We start from the raw sequence: 21,190 nt of genomic DNA, 5'->3' as shown, positions 1-21,190 counted from the left end.
ACTCCCTGTAAAATCTTAGGTTCCATGTCATGAATCATTTTGAAGAATCAAAGGAACCTAGAAAATTTAGAGCCAGACTCAATCTAGATGTCCAATTTTCAAGATATTGTACATTGTACTAGTTGTCCATCAGGGACCTGTACACTTTCTCTCTACTGCTACTGTTGATGTAAATGGATGCTGTTTCAATGGCAACAGCAGAGAGGTCAGAATTTGGAACAGAAATTGCTAAGAATACATGAAAAATAAAGGATATTTGTGAAAATTAAATGGAATAAAGAAAAAGTCTGAACATACTATGAAAAAAAGCTTCAGCTCTTACTGAAAGACAGGCAGAGAAAAGGCAGATACCTAAAAGAAACCTAAAAACCATTGTTAGAATTCAGGCATTAGAAATGTCCATTACAAAACATCAGTCTCAAGAAACACAAAATAGGAAGAAAAATAAAATTAAACTTACCTCTTCTATTGCTTTCGCCAGATGAATGTGGATAGAACTGGTTATCTGAGAAAAAAAAAACAATAGAAAGGGAAAATTTCAGGTATTGACACTTTTAGATTCATGATGACACTAGAAGGTTTTATTGGGGAAAATATTAATGGTCTGAGATGGAAATGGATCCAGAATAGCATGTGGAGAGAGGCAATAAAATCCTAGAAATGGAGTATAAGGAGGTGATGGAGAGAACATAAGAGGAACAAATAGCTGGAGTCAATTGCTAGAATTAAAGCAGGAGGAGAGCCAATGAGCCTACCAGGATATAATGCTGGAGGATGGACAGAGTCTTTTGAGAAAGAATATATCAGTCCTGGCCACTGGCAACAAATTCTGTTGTCTGATGTGTGTGTGTATAGGTGGAACCACAATGCTTAAAAACTCCCAGAATTTCAGGAGTTTCAAATATCCCCTTGGAGTCTTCAGTGCATACTGTTCAATGCCCTAAATTGTCTTTCAAAGATATATTTGCATGGTATTAGTTTGGATACAAACAGCAATGGAGGGCATCTGGTAAAAATATAGAGGGACTAACAATCAGTTATTGGAATATAAAATGACTTAAGAATTATTGTGGAAATGAAATTTTTCTATAGTATGTAGAACACCCTTATCAACAAGCAAGTTCAATACCTGTGCCTCTTTCTCACTCCAGAATAAAATTAGTTTCCATATCATTAATCATTTAGGAGTCCAAAGGAACCTACAGCAATCAGATCCAGGATCAGTTCAGATGTCCAATCTTAAGACATTGTACATTTCACTAGTCCCTTAGCAAGAGCCTCTACACTTCCTGGCTGAGAAATTTCAATGGCAATTGCAGAGAGGTCAGAATTTAGAAAAGTAATTAGTAAACATACATGAAAAATTGAGGATATTGGTAGAAATCTAATGGCATAAAGAAAAAAAATCTAAAAATACTATGAAAAACTTCAATTCTTACTGAAGGAGGGATAGAGCAAAGGCAAATACTTGAAAGGGACCTAAAGCCTTAGAATCCAAGGAGAAGAGCTGCATTTTGGTCTTTCTTATCCATTTTAGCTAAGTCAGTCTGAAGTAAAGTAAATCAAGTTAACTTACCACGTAGAGTATTTCTCACTTGCTCTTGAAAACAATCTCTTTCTTTCCCTTGAGAAAATAAATTAAAAAACAAATTTAGCTTTTTTCTGTTATTGACCCCTTTGGATTCATAGTGACCCTGGAAGTTTGTATTCTGGAAACTTAGGAGGGTGACATAGGGAAAGTGTTTTAGGTTGATGCTCAGAGTTAAGCTTAGAACAGAAAATCCCAGTGGGATTTTCTACAAATGCAAAACAAGAAAATAAGTGGGGCCTTGTGAGAGGGTCCTGCTCAGTGACAAGTAAAGTTGTCTGACATTCAGTATATGGTTGTCCTCACTGTACTAAAAAAAAAAAAAAAAAAAACTTCAAGGATTGAAATTTCCCTGCATTATTTATAGATCTCCCCCCAATCTTAATGCATGGAATGGACTCTACCCCAGGAACTCTCAGTGGATACTCTGGAGATCAATGTCCTGAACCTTCTTTCAAAGACATATCTAACATGTGCTACTCTGTTGGAATACAGACAAAGAATGGAGAGCATCAGGGAAAAGTGGAGTTGAAGAACCAATCTAGGACATTGCAATAGTATATTGTCATTTTTTCCCCTAAAACTTGACATGGGTCAGAAAAGCTAAAATGTGATTTTTTTCTGAAGCAATTGGGGTTAAGTGGCTTGCCAGGGTCACACAATTAGGAAGTGTTTGGGGTCTGAGGTCAGATTTGAACTCATTTCCTCCTGATTTCAGAGATGGTATACTATCCACTGTACCATAGCTGACCCAAGATGTGAATTTTTTCTGGACAAGATAGGACAATGGATTAGGAGTTTTAAGAAGGAATGAGGCTAGCCTTTGCTGCCTCTTCCTGACCCCCCAAAAACCTTAGGATATTTCTATATCCTTCAGTGAGCATTAATCACTTTCATTACAGGAATATAGTGAAATGAAAGATAAGTTCACTCCAGATGTTCAGTTCTTAGCCATCATAACATGTGTTAGTCCCTCAACAGGGACCTGGATGCATTCATTAACTGCTGGTTTTGAGGAGAAGGAGAGGGGCGAGTATGATATTTGAGACATTTTAGTAGTAACAAAGGAAACGCTGGGATTTAGAATAAAGATGGGCAGGAAAGAGGAAAAATAAAAGACTATTTGTACAAATCAAAAGTAAAAAAGGAAACTCCTGGAAATACTAGGAAAGGATTTGAGTTCTTACTGTGGAATTAATAGGGAAAAGTAAACCAAGTGAAAGAGACCTAAAAATCTTTGAATCTAAAGACTAGAGGTGAGTCTTAACCTTTTCTGGTCAATTATCACTAGGTTAGTCTGAAAAGACTTTTAGGAGTGACAAAAAAGTCAAGTTTACTTACCAGTGAGCTGAAAGTTGTCCATTAAAAAGCCATAATATGCTGAAAAACAATTCAGAGAGAAAATGAGTCCACTGAGATCATTAAACCTCCTCATGGTGACACTGAGAAACCTCCCAGAGGAACAAGAACTCCTGGTCTAAGGTTAGAAAACATCCAGAATATCACCAACAAGAAAATTCTGGAAAGCATATAGCTGATAAGGGTCACGGGTGGCAAGCAGCATTTTTAAGGCCTCACTTCTGAGTCTGGGCTGCAGGGGAAACAGCAGTGATCATGCAAAGATATCAAAAGTCAGAGTTTGTGTACCCCTGTGAGAGGGAGCATCATTATGTACTACATTTCTAGTACAGTTGCACCCATGACCCTTAGAAAAAACCAGATTGATGTTTTCTTGCTAATAGAGAGAAGTCCATCCCACCCTAAAGCAAGGTTGGGCTTGTCAAATATCCTGAACCTCCTTTCTAAGGAGTATCTGGCAATTGGTTTTCTGTATGCATGTGGACAAAAGTGGAAGCGATCAGCAAAAAACCATTAAGGACATCACAATACAGAATAATCATTTATTATGTATAAGCTCCCATGTATCTAGAAAGCTACATTTTGGAATTTTTATGGATAATATAAGACTCATGCATCCTAACTATGGATGAAACAAGAATTTATTACTCCATGGAAATCCAGAAAAACTTGACTGTTTCTGAACCTTCTCAATCCTCGTGCTCTATTCAGTGACAAAGTTTTCAGACAGAGAGACATGAGTCAGATCAGTCCAGACATCCAATTCCCATGACAGAACTTAATCTCTCAGCATCAGCCCATGTGCACCTTCTTTCTAATGGACTTGATGGAGGGTACAAGTTGGCTATGGAGACTGAGGGATTTCTTTGGGAACAGTGGAGAGGCTGGAATGGAGAATAGAGACTGGAAGGAATACATGAAAAAGAAAGATTTTTTGTAGAACTCAAAGGATATGCAGAAAAGACCTGGAAATTCTGAAAATGATGTTGACCCTTAATGAAGGAAAGAGAAAGAAAGAGGCAGAAGACTGAAAGGACCTCAAACCTTGGAACCTAAGGACCAGACATGAATCTTAACTAGGTCTTTCTTGTCTGACAATCATAAAAAAAACAATGACAAAGAGCAAAAAATCAATCCATAAAAGTCAAATTAACTCACCTTCTTGATTTACAGGAGCCCTACTATTAACATTTCCTGCAAAAAAATACAAAGACAATATAAGCTCATTCTTGTCATTTATCTTTCTAGACTTGGGGGTCACACCTAGCAGGTTTGGGGTGGGGTCTACTTGAAGAAGTATTACTGCTCTGATATTGAACATATATCCAAATGTGGAGAGAGGCAGGGAAATCCTGGACACTGAGGAAGAGATAGAAGATGCAGGGAACATGGGGAAAATGAATCTAGAGAACTCTGGATCTAGAAAACTAAAACTGGGGAGATTTTCAGTGAGGACATCTATTACATTCTAATTATTGACAAGACTGATCTGTCTCCTTCAGACAATCAAAGAATCTTTAACCATTCTAATCTATTTATGTTAATTAATCAGAAGAAAATTGGTTCAAGAATAAAAAAGGACTAAGTTAACTTACCTATTTGATGAGGTGTGTTTCGAAAACACATATTTATGTCTGAGGAAAACAATTCAAAGAGAATATAAGTCATTTGCGTCATTGACATGTTTCGGCCTGCTGGCAATGTTGCAGAGTGACAGGGAGCAACAAGAAGGGCTACTGGTCTGGGGTGGGAAAAAGTGCAGAATGGCATCTGGAAAGGCAAAATAATCCCCCTAACTAAATATAAGCTAGAGGACTCAAGTGGCCTGAGGGAATTTCCTGAGGTAAAATCTCAAACATAAAGCAGGAGAGGAAACTCCCTGTGAGCATGCAACTATACAATATTGGACAATGGAGGGTCCTGAATTTTGGATACAAAAGGGAATGGAGGGATGAAAAATAGAGGACATCAGTAGAAGTCAAAGAAGAGTAAGACAAGACCAAGAAATATTTAGCGGACTGAAGCCCTCTCAGTGGGCCAGTTCTAGAAGAAGAAGAAAAAACTAAGTACAATTTTAAAATGGGATGTAGATTCCAAGGACTGAAGACTGGAATCTTCAGCTTTTCCTGTCCATTATATAAAGTACATGAGGCTCCAGAAAAATTCTTGAATGACAAAAGGGATGATTTAACTTACAATTATTTCTGCTGGTCTGAGCTGCTTCTGGGACATTTTGCACTGAGGAAAAAGAAGGTCAGAGAGTTAATACAAACTCATTCCTGTCATTATTTTTTCTAGCTTCATGGAGACATTGGTGAGGCTGTAGGAGAGAAACAAGGAAGAGGATTCCGAAGACTGGAAACATATCCAAAATGATATGGGAAGAGGCAGGGGAATTTTGGAAACTCAAAAGCAGCACAGGGACTGATATAATCTGCAGACATTTTCTGTAGGTAGTTCTTACACTTAAGGATCCACCTAAGGACCTTGCACTTAAGGAAAAGCTCCAGGCTCCAGGCTCCAAGCTCCAGGTAAGGAAGAAAAGTGGGAGTATTTGTGGTCCTGTATGAGGGGGCATATCTGACCTCCTCAGGGGCAAGGATTCATGGTGTCTAACCTGAGCTCCTACTAAAGATATTTAAAGAAACAAGAACTTTCAACAATTGATAATTCTCTTCGTTTTTTTTCCCACAAAATTTGCCCCATCCTCCAGTTTAGTAGTATTTCAGAAACTGGCCCTTGGGAATAGTCTGGAAGGTGGGAGAAACCTGGAAATGAATGGCTGAGCCTTCCTTTAAAAGGCATAGTTGTAGATACTATTCTCTGGAATCTGCAAAGCAGTGGAGGGCATCTGGGCAAAGGGAAGGCAGAAAACAAAAATGGAGGACAGAAATTTTTTTTTATCAACCATTGATCTGAAAGAGTAAGATTTGTCAGATTATTGAAAAGGTCTGCATCCATCTGATACCAGAAGAAACCTTAGTGAGTCCTTCCTTTCTCATTAATTGAGACTGAATGAAGTAAAAAGAATCAGAAAAAATAGGAATAAAAACCAGGCTTAGTTCATATTTACAATTCTCAGGTTCCATTTACAAAAGCAATAGAATGGACTCCCCAGGTTCTCTTTTTTCTTTTCTTTCTAATTCTAATTTCTAATTTTCTACTTCTTCTTCCTCTTTCTCTCTCCCCCCTCATCCTCCTCCTCATCTTCTCCCTCCTTTCTCAAATTTTCTGTGTGTGTGTCTCTGTGTGTATCTCCTCTCTCTCTCTCTCTCTCTCTCTCTCTCTCTCTCTCTCTCTCTTTCTAGTTCTGACTTTAGAAAGAAGACTTGAAAGGATATTTGAAAAATGAAAAAAAAAACACTTATAGAAGGTAAAAGAGATCAAGCAAGACATTGAAATACTATCTAACTCATTATGGATTGCCTAGAGGAGAAGAAGAAAATTGAGAAGAGCATAAAAATCAGTTAGAATGCAAGAAATTCAAGATTTTCTAGCCATTAATAAGCCCCTCAGTCTCAATAAAAAATATCTGAATGAGAAAAGGAAAAGATTAACTTACCACCATATCCTTTGCGAACATGGGCTGCTCCAAAGATATCAAAAAGAACTGGAAAAAAAATTCAAAGCATATGTCATTGTTTAGCAACTGCCATTTTCTCTTTTTACCTCCTGGTGAAATTGCGTGCCATACTAGAGGAATGAGAGGTACTATTAGTCTAGGATGAAGAAGGCATCTAGGAGGACATGAGGAGATCAGAGAATTCTGGAAAATGAGTAGCAGATAAGGGATTTCATTTATATGGAGGTGTTTTCTGAGGTCTACTCATGACTAAGGCACAAGGGAAAACCAAGGCACCAAGCCCAGAAAGAAGGTGGAAAAGTAGGTAGATTGAGGTGAGACCCATCAGTTAAAAAAAAAAAATTTCATGCTAAGATAAGTGAAAAGAACCCAAGGTTGAGAAAAAGAGCAACTCACCGTTGTCTATGGCAAAGGAATAAGTAGAAGCATGTGGGATATACTTGAAACAGTCTGGATTCTGAGCATCATGTATATTTTTGAGAGATACTAGAAAAGATAAAAAGAAATCAGAAGGGATCTCATGCTGAGCAGCAAATGAAACAATTCCCCAAAATGCCTTTCCTTCATCTTTATAAACTGAGCGATACTAAACATTTCTTGAGGGATCTTTTGGCCTCATACGCTGATAATATATGTTCCTCTATTGAAGACATGGAATGTTCACAAGTAGAGAATTTAGACAGAAGGGGGAAGCTGCATCACATTCTCTAGAGGGGCTTTTCTGCCACTCCAATGTTTCATCCCACTCAAGATTTTTCTTGGAGAGGTGCAAATAAAAAATCTAAGAACGGAAAGTATTTTCCTAAGAATGAAGTTGGAATAGATCAGAAGCGATATTTTAAAAAGAAAAGATATTTGTAGAATTGAAAAGGAATCAGGACAAGACCTGGGAACAAAAAGAAAGGATTCTGCCTTCAATAAGAGATATTTAGACAAAAGGAAGAAAATGGAAAAAGAGTTGAAACACTGAGGTTAGATCACAAGGACTTGGAGATAAGAGTCTATCAGTGGTCCTCACAGTGTAGTCCAAAGAATTTTGTTGGGGTCTCTGAAACCCTTTCAGAAAGTCTACATATTCAAAATTATTTTTTATTTCTAATACAGTAAAGAGCTATAAATATAACCCATGTGAACAAAAACTCTTTGAACAGATCCTCGATAGGTTTTTTTTTTTTTTTTTTTTTTTTTAACAACATGAAGATACTGAGAACAAATATTTGAGAACCACTGGCTCTAAGCCTTGACTGGGAAAACTTTTTTCCAAAGTCTAATCTCAGATTTGGGAAAAGGCTTCATACTCAAGACTTTATGAAGTAAGGAAGGGAGTTGGTGGATTGAGGATAGAGGAAAATGTTATGGTTAAAAAAAAAAAAAGGGAGGGGGAAGGAAATAATTCTTGGCTTTGAAAATCAGCAGCTCACTTTCAGTTATATGCTTATTTTCCTCAGTCTTTGTTGTCTCCTCCTTGGCTATAGTTTGGGGGGATGCTGAGAAAGCCAGAAAGAAAATAAAAGTGATTACCATGCCTGAGCTGGAAAGGAAAAGGTCCCACAGAAATCTAAAGTTTTTTTGTTTTTCACATCTGCAGATCCAACATGATTTCTCATGAATTCTTCCAGAGAGCAGCGTCATATCCTCAGACTATTCTCTATCTCCCACAAAGGATTCTAACTTTGAAACATCATATTTGAAGTCTTATCTCCTACAATTATATAAATGTCATCTGGTACACGAGACTAACAATACCATGGCATTCCATAGTAGAATATGACAGCTCAGAGTCCCTCAGATGCAACATCAAAAAGGTTTAGGTTGTTCAATTCAAAGCCTAATGGATGTTGAGCATCTGACATATCTCTTCTGTTTTCTAGATTGTGGTGGCTAGAAGGCTTATTATTGCCATGAAAGAGATTTCCTTCCTACCCCTCACCCCCATCATCTAAATCTCACCTTGGAAATCAAAATTAGGTTGGCTAATAAAAAGCGCAAGAGCAGAGGAGGCCATGAGAATTATAAAAAGGGAAAACTAAGTAATGTTTCTTCTCAGTGAAGAACAACTAACTCTTCCAATTGAATTTCTAGTTTTGGTATTTTTGTAGCCACTGAAAAAATGAAGAAAATGAAAATAAAGGGAATATAATGACAAAGAGAAAAGCTGTTCGTCACTAAGTGTAGGATTTTGGATTTATTTGGAAGAGATTCCCATCCATTTGCCTCTTTAAAGTTAGTCTATTATTATTAATATGGTCTTTGGCCTTTATTAATGCCAGCAGGCAGGCAAGCACAAAGGAATGTCTCTTCCTCTCCCCAATGCTCACCACTTCCCCCACATTCACACCCACACACACTCATCCTTCACAGGATGTTGCATCACTAATTATTTCCCCATCAGATTCAGATTGTTATGGACACTAGAGAACATTAGTTTGATTTCCCTCATTTACAGATAAGAAACCTAGGGCCCACAAAAATTAAGTGATTTTTCTAAAGGTTACACAGGTGGTGACATAGTAAAATGAAGATTTTTAATCCATGTCATTGACCTCTAAAAACAGTTCCCATTCCCATAAATTGGGAAAACCACGCACAACAACTGGATTTTACCTGCAGAGAAGAGTTGGGAGAAATGGCAGAATAGTTTCTGAAATCAGGACATCAACTGCATTCAGAATCACAAGCTTACCTGGCATCAGATAGGAGTTCACCAGAGCCAACAGGGTGGCAACAAGAAGCACCTGCTTCAGCATGGTGCTCGGTGGTACAGGTAGAACACTCAGAGAATGAAGACAAGTGCTTTTGATGTGTCTGGGAAGTGTATTTATAGTTCCCAGTCCCATAGACTTCCTCATATCCAACTCCACCCCCTCCTATCACTTCTCCCTAAGGCAACATTCCAAAATGTAGAGATAGAAAGAATGCCCCTGGAGAATTACACTTTAAGGTGAGGAGGAAAATGTTTGTAGGTAACACATGGCTTCCTTGGTCCTGGTAAAGTTAACAGGGATGTCCCCTTTAACAGACTTCTCCTTGGATAATATCCCTCTGGAAGCACTGAAAACTTGCAAACTCCCTATGGATTTGTAAAAGCAGTAAAAGGAAGTAAAATTACACAAGTTGGGCCAGAAATGTACCCCTCCCACAAGTACAATGGAGAACACTGAATTGAAGTAAAACCAAAGTCAAGAAGTAGAGTGGGGAAAAGAGCAATGAAAAAAGGACCCAAGCATCAAGAACTATTATGGTGACAGGGAAGCTTACAAGAACTTTGATTGGGGCAGCAGGTGACACAGTGGATAGAGAACCAGCCCTGAAGTCAGGAGGACCTGAGTTCAAATTGTCTCTTCATAAGTTCTCAGACACTTAACACTTCCTAGCTGTGTGATCCTGGGCAGCAAGTCCTTCTCAGGGGATGGGGGAAAGGCTTTGATGGCAGAAGCTATCAGCTTTTGTCCCTCCATTTCTACTGCCCCAGACCCCCATCAGGTGCCTACTCTACATCACACAAACCATAAATCAAATAGCATCAGAGGGAGCCAGAAGGTGCAATAAGTACATAAGGGAACATTTTTAGATAAAAGTCAGTTTGTGAACCTTGGAACAGACATTGCAGTGGCCAGTGTTGTGTCTGTCTTGAATTGGTCACTTAGAAGAAAGGATTGAGGGCAATGGGCCTAAGGGAATAGGCAGTGGGAGTGTGGACAACAGGGTTTCGAGTTATTCATGTGAGCAGAGTGTGATAGGATGAGCCAACTACTGAAGTCTTATTTCAGCCAGGTTTTTAGTGACTGAAGTAATGTCTGTTGAGGAATAGATTAAACTGTTCTAGGACTTCCCTTGATGTTTAAATTGGGGGGATCAGGGGGAATATGATTTTGAGATATCTGAGATACAGTAATTCTGACTCCCATTAGGCAAAATAGGCAAAATTACAGCCTTGAAATCTGGGAAAAGAATGATGAGCTGCAATTGGAATTTGTGTCAGCTGGAAATGAATTCTAGATTACTGGAAAAGACCCTAAGCAGAGCCAGAGGCTAAACATCTGAGCTGTATATCCAGGAGACATATGACACATCTCATCTCATGAGGAGACTCAGAAGGATGCAAGTAGAGTAATATTTTTTCTTTTTTCTTTTCTTTTCTTTTCTTTTTCTTTTTCTTTTTTTTTTTTTTTTTTTTTTTTTTTGCTTTTCCATGCAAAGTTTATTGGGATTGCCTTGGATCACTGAACTCCTGAGAAGAACCAAGTCTTTCATGGTTGATCATTGCACCATCTTGTTATTACTCTGTAGATATATTCCTGATTCCACTTGTTTTCCTCAGTATCAATTCATGTAAATCTTTCCAGGCCTTTCTAAAATCAGCTTGTTCATCATTTTTATAGAACAATAATATTCCACTTCTTTCATATATCATAATTTGGCCATTCCTCAATTGATGGGTATCTACTCATTTTCTAATTCTTTGCCATTAGAAAAAAAAAAAAAAAGATACTACAAATTTTTTGCACATATTTATTTTTCTCTCTTTTATAATTTCCTTGGGATACAGACCCAATAGTAGTGCTACTGGATCAAAAGATATGCACATTTTTGTAGCTCTTTGGGCATAGTTATAAATTTTTCTCCAGAATGGTTGGGTCAGTTCACAATATATAAGTGTCCCAGTTTTCCTACATCCCCTCCATCATTTATCATTATCTTTTCCTATCATCTTAGCCAATCTGAGAGGTATGAGGTAGTACCTCAGAGTTATTTTGATTTGAATCTCTCTAAACAATAATGATTTAGAGCATTTTTTCATACGACTATAAATGGCTATAATTTCATCTGAAAATTATCTGTTCATATCCTTTGACATTTTGCAATTGGGAAATGACGTATATTCTTATAAATTTTACATAGTTCTTTATGTATTTTAGGCTTTTTTTTTGAAAATACCAGCTAAAATCAAATTTTTCTCATATTTGTACTTCCCTTTTAATCTTGTGTATGTTAGTTTTGTTTGTCGCAAAATCTTTTTAATTTAATGTACTCAAATTGTCCATTTTGCATTTCACAGTGTTCTCTAGTCCTTCTTTGGCCATAAATCCCTCCCTTTTCCAAAGATCTGATAGATAAATTATCCCTTGCTCTCCAAATTTGCTTGTGATATCACTCTTTATGCTCAAATCATGTACCCATTTTGACCTTATTTTAGTATGGAGTGTGAGATGTAGGTCTGTGATGAATTTTTGTTATATTGTTTTCCCAGCAATTCTTGTGAAATAATCCTAGAAGCTGGAGTTTGGGGGTTTATCAAACACTAGATTACTACAGTTGTTGATTACTATGTCATGTATATCTAACCTATTCCACTGATCCACCACTCTTGACTGGTTCCAAATAGAGTTAATTACTGCCATTTTATAATAAAGTTTTAGGTCTGGTACTGCTAGATCATCATCCTTTGTATTTTTTCTTCATTCACTCCCTTAATATTTTTGACCTTTTGTTCTTCCAGACAAATTTTTTGTTGCTATTTTCTAGGTCTATAAAATAATGTTTTGGCTGTTTGATTGGTATGGTATTGAACAAGTAGACTATGTAGGTAGAATTGTCATTTTTATTCTATTAACTTGGCCTATCCATGAGCACTTGATATTCTTCCAATTGTTTAGATCTAACTATATTTGTGTGAAAAGTGTGTTCATACAATTCTTGAGTTTGTTTTGGCAGATACCCAAACATTTTATTTTGTCTACAATTACTTTTAATGGAGTTTCTTTTTCTATCTCTTGCTACTGGGCTTTTTTTAGTAGCATAGAAATACTGATGATTTGTGTGGATTTTTATTTATATCCTGCAACTTTGCTCAAACTGTTGTTTCAAATAGGTTCCTGGATGATTCTATAAGACTGTCAAGGTACACTAGCATATCATCTGCAAAGAGTGATAGTTTTATCTCTTCATTGCCTATTCTAATTCCTTTAATTTATTTTTCTTTTCTTATTGTTAAAGCCAAAATTCCTAGTACAATGTTGAATAATAGTGGTGATAATAGGTATCCTTGTTTCAGCTCTCATCTTATTGGGAATGTCTCTAGCTTCTCCTGCTATTCCTGCATTCCTGATATAAATCCCATTGGTCATAATATATTATCTACCTGATAAGTGTTTGTAATCTCTGCTAATATTTTATTTAAAATTGTTGCAGCAATATTATTTAGGGAGATTGGTCTGTAATTTTCTTTCCTTGTTTTGGCTTTTCCTAGTTTACATATCAGTATTTAGTGTCATAGAAGGAATTTAGCAAGACTCCTAAGAGGAGTAATTTCACCAAGGAATGGTATAGTGCTGACTGGGATGTCTTAGATGAAATAAAGAGATTACCAGATGACTAGCTAGATTCTGGGTGATTGAGATCTCTTGAGCAGTATGCTCTCTTGAGGCAGATTGATTGCTAAAGGGTTGGAAACCTAAGATGTTTTCTCACCTCAGAATATATCTGCAGGCTCTTTGTGTGTCCTGTGGTATTTCCATGATTTCAGTACCTTAGAGAAGACATACTTTTATTCCTCTTCCCTTTCCAGATGCTTCATTTTCATAGATGGCATTTATGTATTTATTCACTGAAATAAAGCAATTATTGCTATAATTTCTTCTTCATTGGCGGTAAATTCATGCTTTCATTTTTGATGCTGATAATTTGTTTTTTCTTTTCTTTTTCTATCAAATTAACTAAAAGTTTGTCTATTTTGTAGAGTTTTTCATAAAACCAATTCTTAGTTTTACTAAATACTTCAATAATTTTCTTAATTTCAGTTTATTAATCTTTCCTTTGAGTTTCAGATTTTTAAATTTTGTATTTAATTGGGGGATTTTAATTTGTTCTTTTTCCTAGCTTTTTTTTAGTTACATGCCCAATTCATTGATCTCTTTATTCATATAACTATTTAGAGATATAGAATTTCTTCTAAGAACTGCTTTGGCTGTATCCCATAGATGTTGTCTCATTATTATCATTCTCTTGGATGAAATTATTGATCATTTCTATGATTTGTTGTTTGACCAACTCATTCTTTAGAATCAGATTTCCAATTGGCTTTTATTCTATCTTTCCCTGGCTCTTTATTGAGTGTAATTTTCATTGCATCATGATCTGAAAAGGAAGTATTTACTATTCTTCCTTTCTGTATTTAATTGTAAGATTTTTATGCCCTAATACATAGTCAATTTTTGTGTAGGTGTCATGTACTGCTGAGAAAAAGATATATTCCTTTCTGTCCCTATTCAGTTTTCTTCAGAAGTCTATCATATCTAGGTTTTCTAAGATTCTACTAACCTCCATAATTTCTTTCTTGTTTATTTTGTGATTAGATTTACCTAATTCTGAGAGAGGAAGATTGAGGTCCCCCACTAATATAGTTTTGTTATCTATTTCTTCCTATAATTTCCTTAATTTCTTCTCTAAGAATTTGAATGCTGTAGCACTTGGTGCTATATATACTATTTCATTGTCTAAAATAGTAGTTTCTTTCCTCATCACTTTTAATTAGATCTATTTCTACTCTTGCTTTATCTGAGATTAAAATCACTACTCCTCTTCTTTTGGCTTCAGCTGAAGCATAATAAATTCTGCTCCATCCTTTTACCCATATTCTGTATGTGTATATCTGTTCTTGTAAACAACATATATAAGCATAACTCCATTTGCTTCCATTTTATGGGAGAGTTCATCCCATTTACATTCATAATCATAAATACAGCTGTCTATTTCCCTCCATCCTATTTTCTCCCCCATATGTACTTTTGTTCTCTTTCTTCCCTCCTTCATTTGTTTCTATCCCACTTTGCCCTCAACCCGTCCTCCCTTCTATCACTCCTCCTCCTTTCTTTTACCCCTTTCTCCTACTATTTCTACCCTCCCTTCTATCCAACCTCTCACTTTACTTTCCCATTTCTATTTCTACCCTCCCTTCTATCCAACCTCTCACTTTACTTTCCCATTTCTCTCCCTACTTCCTTGTAGGGTAAGATAAATTTTTATACCCAACTGAATGAATATGTTATTCCCTCTTTGAACCAAAATTGATGAGATTAAGCTTCAGACAATGCTCATCCCCCTCCCTTCTTTCTCTCTATTGTAATAGCTCTTTTGTGCATCTTCATGTGATTAAATTTTTCCCATTTTCTTTTCTCTTGGCACAATCCTTTTTCTACTTTTTAATGTCTTTTTCTTTTGATCTCATCACATCAGAATTCATTCATATTCACACCTTTCATCCATGTATGCTCCTTCTAACTGTCCTAATAATGGATACAGTTCTCAAGAGTTACAGGTATCACTTTCACATCTAGAGATATAAACAGCTTAACCTTTAAATAATATATATATTTTTTCCTATTTACCTTTCTATGCTTCTCTTGAGTCCTATGTTTGAAGATTAGATTTTCTGCTTAGTTCTGGCCTTTTCGACATAAATGATTTATATAACACTGGTCACTGCAATGTCTGTTTCATGGTTCACAAACTGACTTTCATCTAAAAATGTTCCCTTATGTACTTATTGCACCGTCTGGTTTTCCCTGAGAACTGGCTTCCTCTGATGCTATTTGATTTATGGTTTGTGTGATGTAGAGTAGGCACTTGATGGAGGTCTGGGGCAGTAGAAATGGAGGGACAAAAGCTGATAGCTTCTGCCATCAAAGCCTTTCCCCCCATCCCCTGAGGAGGACTTGCTGCTAAGTAGCACAGTAGATAGAGAGGGGGAAATGGAAGTTAGGAAAACCTGAATTCAATTTCTGCCTGGGACACTTAATAGCTATATGTCCTGGCAAGTCACTTAATCCTCTCTTTGTTTCAGTTAAACAAAGAGTTAAACAAAATACAGTTTCTTCATCTGTTAAATGGGTATAATAATAGCACCTACCTCCCAGGATTCTTGTGAGGATAAAAGGAAATCAGATTTACAAAGCATTTTGTAAATCTTAAAGTGGTATATAACTGCTAGTTATTATTGTTTTATGTCAGTCATTATTATTATTAGCTATTCTATTTCCCCTGTCTTCCTTTCTCCATGCTAAGCATTCCAAATTTCTTGAATGAGGCTCCATATGATCTGATCTCCAGGCCCTTCATCACTCTGCTTGATCTCATCTAAACATTCATCAGCTTACCAAGTTCCTTCTTAAAATATATAAATTTAAAATAATTTAAACAAAACTCATCTTAAAGGCAATCAATTTTTTCAGAGAAACATCTGAGGTACACTTTGAATAGTTTTAAAATCATGTTTAATTTTTGTTTTCGCTACTTGTATTATTTATAGTGAAGAAATCTTCCTAGTCCTTTTCCTCCACCTTTAGGCTGGTTTGAAATCAAAGAGAATAAACATGATATATCAAAATAAGCTCTGGTTCATTTTGATTCAAATCTCACTTTCACTGCTTTCAAACTTTCAAACTATAACTACAACTTTGGGTAAGTCATTATAATAACCTTGTCCCTTAATTTCCTCATCTATAAAATGAGAGAAGAATGGAATAGATGGCTTCTAAGAACCTTACCAGCTCTTAGCTCTATTTTCCTATAATATAAACATTGTGTGGCTCCTTAAATCTCAATTACCCATTATAATAACATTTGACCCTTGTAATATAATATATATATAAAATATACAATCACCCTTTAACGTTTATTACAGCCCTTCATCTCAGCTTCATGGTAAGTCTTTTAATTTCCTTTCTTCAAAGTTTGTCAATTATAGGCCAAGTCTTAGATCAGATGTCTCCATTCTTGTTCTAAGAACCTTCTTTCTTTTTTTATTTATCTATAACAAAATCATAAAACTATATCATTAGAATATGAAGGATCCTTGGGAATAATTGTGTACAACTAAATCAAATTTTGGTGTACATGTGAAATAGTAGACCAAAAAAATTTATTGAAGTTGTATATATTGAAGTATTTGAGTATTGAATATATTAAGACTAGCTTCAAATGGACAAAGTTAAGGGAGTCCCTAGGAAAGGGGATGAGTGTCACCTGCTGGAGAAGATCTGAACTGGAGAGAGAACTTGACCCGATGGGTAACTAGAACAGCAAGAAGCAGCAAACATAACTGAGAATATCTTTGAAAGGAAGAGATGGTACCTGATAAAAAGCACTTTGGTAGAGAGTCATATCAGCAAAGAATGCAAAATAGAAAAAAATGCCTAAGAATGGAAAATAATGCCAGGTGATGGGGTCATTGCAGTGAACAAAAAGTACAGGGCAGTTAGAGAAGCAAACAACTGACATTCACAGAGGAACTACCAAATAGAAACTTAGGTTTGATTGCCCCAGCTGGAACTGTATGCAGAGTAGCACCATAACTCATAGATATTATGGAGATCCCTGGAGTAAATTTACTCATTTTTTTATGGATTCAGGTTCAAGTTCAATCTGATTTCTATTAGATTTTGTTTAATAGTCATGTTCAAGATTGGCAAGCCTGTATAGTTGCTAAGCTTAAAGCAATACTTGGGGAATACTAAGTACTTATATTTCTTGTTTGAGATGCAGTTAATCATTTGGAGAACTGAGAAGTCTCATCAAAGAAAGCCAGGTTCTTGATGTCAAGATGAATCCTCTGACACAAAAGCTATGCATACGTCACTTGATATATACATGTATATTAAAATATAAAGAAATAACAGTGTGTTGTCTTTGTTTATCACATTTTTGTGGATAATCAATTGGAACTTCATAAGTTTTTTTATTGTCATAATTTTTAATGAAATATTTTCTTATAGTTCAGATGTTTATTTATTTATCAAGAATGGTTTGTGTACAACCTAACATAGATAATATGGATATAATCTAACATGGAACAATTCCTTTTTATCTCCTTATATCATTTTTCATGCTATAGAAAATCTTTGAAAACACATTTTTCTCCTCCTTCACTTGTTATGTTAATATACAGTTTTCATCTTCTATATATCCAAAAACTCTATCTTTATGTGTGAACTCCAAGTTCATGAAACTTTTTCAAAAGGAGACAAATACTGAAGATGAATTTAGAGAGTAAGAATCTGAGTTTTTTCAAATAATTTCCCAAATCCATCCACTCAGGTGATTTCAGTTGATAAAATGATTATAGTTGACACCTAATGATGTACTTGGACAAAACAATTTTTTAAGGACTCAAAATTCTTTGATTCTTTCTAAGTAGAATACAAAACTTAAATACATCTAATTCATTCATACTATTTCCTATATTGTGCTAGTTATATGAATATCAGTAAGCTCAGGCCTTTTATCTAACTATCTTCAGTGAGTGACCTTTCACTAGAAATAAATGAGATCACTGGACCATGACAAGAAAAAAATAACAAAACTAACTTTATCAGATGCAATAATAGATTGATGAGCCCTTTGCCATCTTTAAATGATAGTGCAGGGGACAAAGAGGAGAAAATATTTCTGTTTTTAAAATAAATTTTCATCATTTTTTCTTTATCACTTACATTCACAATTTATCTCCCCTCTGACTCTCAGGAGACCATCCAATAAAAAGAATAAAAAGGAAAATTATATAAAATCTAACCAACATAAAGAAAAAAATTGATATTATCTGTGTTATTCATGCCTTCAGTCCCTTGCCTCTGCAAAAAGGAAGAGAAATAAGTACCTTTTCTCTCTCTGTCTCTGTTTCTCTCTCTCTCTCTCTCTCTCTCTCTCTCTCTCTCTCTCTCCCTCTTTAAGTTCTAACTTAAGTAGTAGATAAACTGTATATTTCCATGGACATACTAGTAAAGAAAAAGAAAATAGCATCAAGGTCAGCTACCACACTAATGGTAAATCATATAAATTGTAAAGGCTACAGGCAAAAACTAAAGTAGAGGAAGAATTGATGCATGATATTTGTTGGTTTCCAAATTATTGTGTACTCAATGCAACCTCTGAAGCTGAAATGAAATAAAGTATAGATTGATTCTGTTGCTTATGCTAATTTTGGCTTAATAAATAACATCCAGACAACACAAGCCATTAGCCAACATCATATTATCCATCAGTTACAACAAAAGGAGAAATTTTGAATACTGTGTGTGTATTCACTTACCTTGGCAGCATGCTTTTCAGGAGTGTATATATAAATAATGAAGTCAATGTATGAATTGCTAGAGTTAGCACAGTGTTTAAGAGAGTGAAGGAAAATATAGGAGAGAAAGGATATTAGATGACACCAAAATAAAGGTCTGGAGAGCTATTGTGCTAACCTCGTTTATATAGGTCTGTGAAACCTGGATAGTCTAGTGTCACACCAGGAAACTGAATTGCTTCCATTTGAATTGTTTTAGAAAGATTGTGAAAATCACCTGGAAAGATAAAATACAGGACACTGAGGATCCTTCTTAAGTTAAACTTCCTAGCATTCACAATACTGCAGAGAATACAACTCTGATGGTTGTTCAAATGCCTAATGTGTTTGTCTAAAGGAGTATTTTACAGAGAAATCACACAAAACAAGTACTTACATGGAGGTCAGAAGAAGTAATATAAGGATACTCTCAAGGTCTCTCTGAAGAATTTTGGAGTCAATTGCAAGACGTGGGAGATGCTAGCAAAAAAGTATCCAGCACAGTGTGCCTGCATCAAGGAAAGTACTGTGCTCTGTGAATGAAGCAGAATTGCAGTAGTTCAAAAGAAATGTGAGATGCACAAATTTAGGGATGCATCTCCATTCCAAGAGTTCATGTGGACTATTTGTGTCTGACTTTTGTTAGACCCTGCAGAATTCTAATTGGTTTGATCAGCAACAGTCAGACACACAACATCTTGACTCTAACATAATGAAGTCATTTTGATCTTCTTTAAGAATAAAAGGCAACAACTATCCCACCAGTAAATTTTCTTTACTCTACAATTGCTTTGCATAGGATTCTGCTCAGGATGGACAGGTAAAAATATGTTTCTTGGATTAAACTGAACAGAAAAAAGACTGGATTTTAAACTTATCTAGAGATTAATAACAAAAAGTTCTTCTATTAAAAAATTTGCAGTCATAAAGAGAATGAATTGCTAAAGCTTGGCTTGATTATGTTACAATTGTAATAGATATATTGCACAATTTTCATTTAAGAAATTTATTGTGTACTTTTTCCAGATAGGACATGAATTGTCCTTTGTAACTGGGATATCTGGGAAATCCATTCTTCACCTGAACGAGCAATTTAGTTCAGCAAACACTGAGTAAGCAACTACTATGTTCAATGCATGGTATAATGCTTGGGATATAAACCTCAAACAAGACTCAGTCTCTTCTCTCAAGGAGCAAGAATTAGGACAAATATTCCTGAGTATATGATAAAAGCTATAATGTGATAAGTTCATAGAAGAAATTTTAAAAATATTGTTTTGGGATAGTTTTGGAGAGATTTCTACTACCTAGTAGAAATAGGGAGAGGCTTTTTATGAGAAAACATTTCAGAAGGTAAATAATGCAAGATCACTCTAGGAAGAAAAGTATGGAAGGGGACAAAGGAAAGGATTAGTATTAGGAAAGAGTTGATTCAGTTTGGGTAGCACACAAGATAAAGAGGAGGGCATGCTATAAAATTGAAAAATTAGAACCAAATTCTGTAGAATCTTGAATTTCAATTTCTAGAGAATGTAATTTACTGGATAAACTTTTAATAAATAATCACTGAGCCTTTCCTTTGTACAGCATTGTATTATGAACTGTGGACACATACTGGTAATAAGATATTGTTGTCCAATAGGAGTTGAAGATATTTCCTTCCCAAACAACCAAAGACCAAAGGAACAGCTATTGTTCCTCATTGTGTTTATGATTCTAGAAGATTCTAACCCTGGGAAGGCAGCAGCCACAATGAGACATGTAAATTGATTTCATTTTGTTGGGATGCTATTTATTTAAGATACATCCTTGTTCACAATTTTCTCTTTCTGAATTCTTTTACCACTACTAGACCCCTTCTCCTTTGTCTAAATGACCTTGGAAAATCAGTCAATGAGAATTTCCATGGGAAATAACTTAAACAGTTATTGGAATTTTGATGACATGCCTGAAAAATGACATCTCCTCAGGGGAGCAATTAATATCATCTTGAAATTCTACATTCATTAGACATTATAATATAAACTTATTGAAACTGGGTCTCCCTAATTCCAGCATCTGTTCCTACCTTCCAGTTAAGTAGGAAAAATTGAATACTTTCCCTGAAAATAGAAGTATAATACCAGGTCTGATAGTTAAAATCTGTATGAATATGGTCAAGTCATCTAATCCTCTTTGGGTCTAAGATTTCTTATTTGTACAATGCAGATAATAAAAATATTTCACAACTCTATGCCACTTTAAAATGGTACATAGATAATCATCCCCATTTTACAGATAAGGAAACTGAGCCACTACAGGATTTAACCACACAGAGATGATTTGAAACACTTGTGTCCATAAATCTGATTAATATTGTTTGATGTAGGATTTAAATCTAGATATCTTGGCCCTTCTTCAAGACTCTGTTCTCAACATTACAGGTATCAAGCAGGGCACATTGCAGTGTGTAACCCTCCAGGGTGACACCAGAATAAGATGAAAATTTAATAAGGGGGGAAGGGTTGGAAGGGGAGCTGAGTCAAGATGGCAAAGAGTAGGTAGGTCTTTGCCTGAG

At 35.6% G+C, this 21,190-nt stretch overlaps 1 protein-coding gene across 3 annotated transcripts in view; it reads right to left on the bottom strand.

Moving 5' to 3' along the window:
- LOC127563929 (pinin-like) overlaps positions 1 to 21,190 on the bottom strand; it is a 75,429-nt gene that overhangs the window by 10,675 nt on the left and 43,564 nt on the right. Inside the window, exons 1-9 of one of the 3 annotated variants that reach the window (XM_052000117.1) lie at positions 9,214 to 9,303; positions 6,927 to 7,016; positions 6,510 to 6,557; positions 5,144 to 5,185; positions 4,543 to 4,581; positions 4,106 to 4,141; positions 2,930 to 2,968; positions 1,577 to 1,624; positions 461 to 505 (exon numbers count right to left, since the gene is read on the bottom strand). The exons of 1 other annotated variant lie outside the window; for it this stretch is intronic. In XM_052000117.1, the coding sequence (XP_051856077.1) occupies positions 461 to 505; positions 1,577 to 1,624; positions 2,930 to 2,968; positions 4,106 to 4,141; positions 4,543 to 4,581; positions 5,144 to 5,185; positions 6,510 to 6,557; positions 6,927 to 7,016; positions 9,214 to 9,277 (451 nt within the window). In that variant the 5' untranslated portion in view covers positions 9,278 to 9,303. Of the gene's footprint in view, positions 1 to 460; positions 506 to 1,576; positions 1,625 to 2,929; positions 2,969 to 4,105; positions 4,142 to 4,542; positions 4,582 to 5,143; positions 5,186 to 6,509; positions 6,558 to 6,926; positions 7,017 to 9,213; positions 9,304 to 21,190 lie in introns of those variants that run through there. One more of the 3 variants, XM_052000116.1, reaches the window with a different exon arrangement.

This window comes from Antechinus flavipes, chromosome 5, assembly GCF_016432865.1.
Source record: "Antechinus flavipes isolate AdamAnt ecotype Samford, QLD, Australia chromosome 5, AdamAnt_v2, whole genome shotgun sequence".
Taxonomy (NCBI): Eukaryota; Metazoa; Chordata; class Mammalia; order Dasyuromorphia; family Dasyuridae; genus Antechinus; species Antechinus flavipes.
This window is presented reverse-complemented; position numbering and strand designations above follow the sequence as displayed.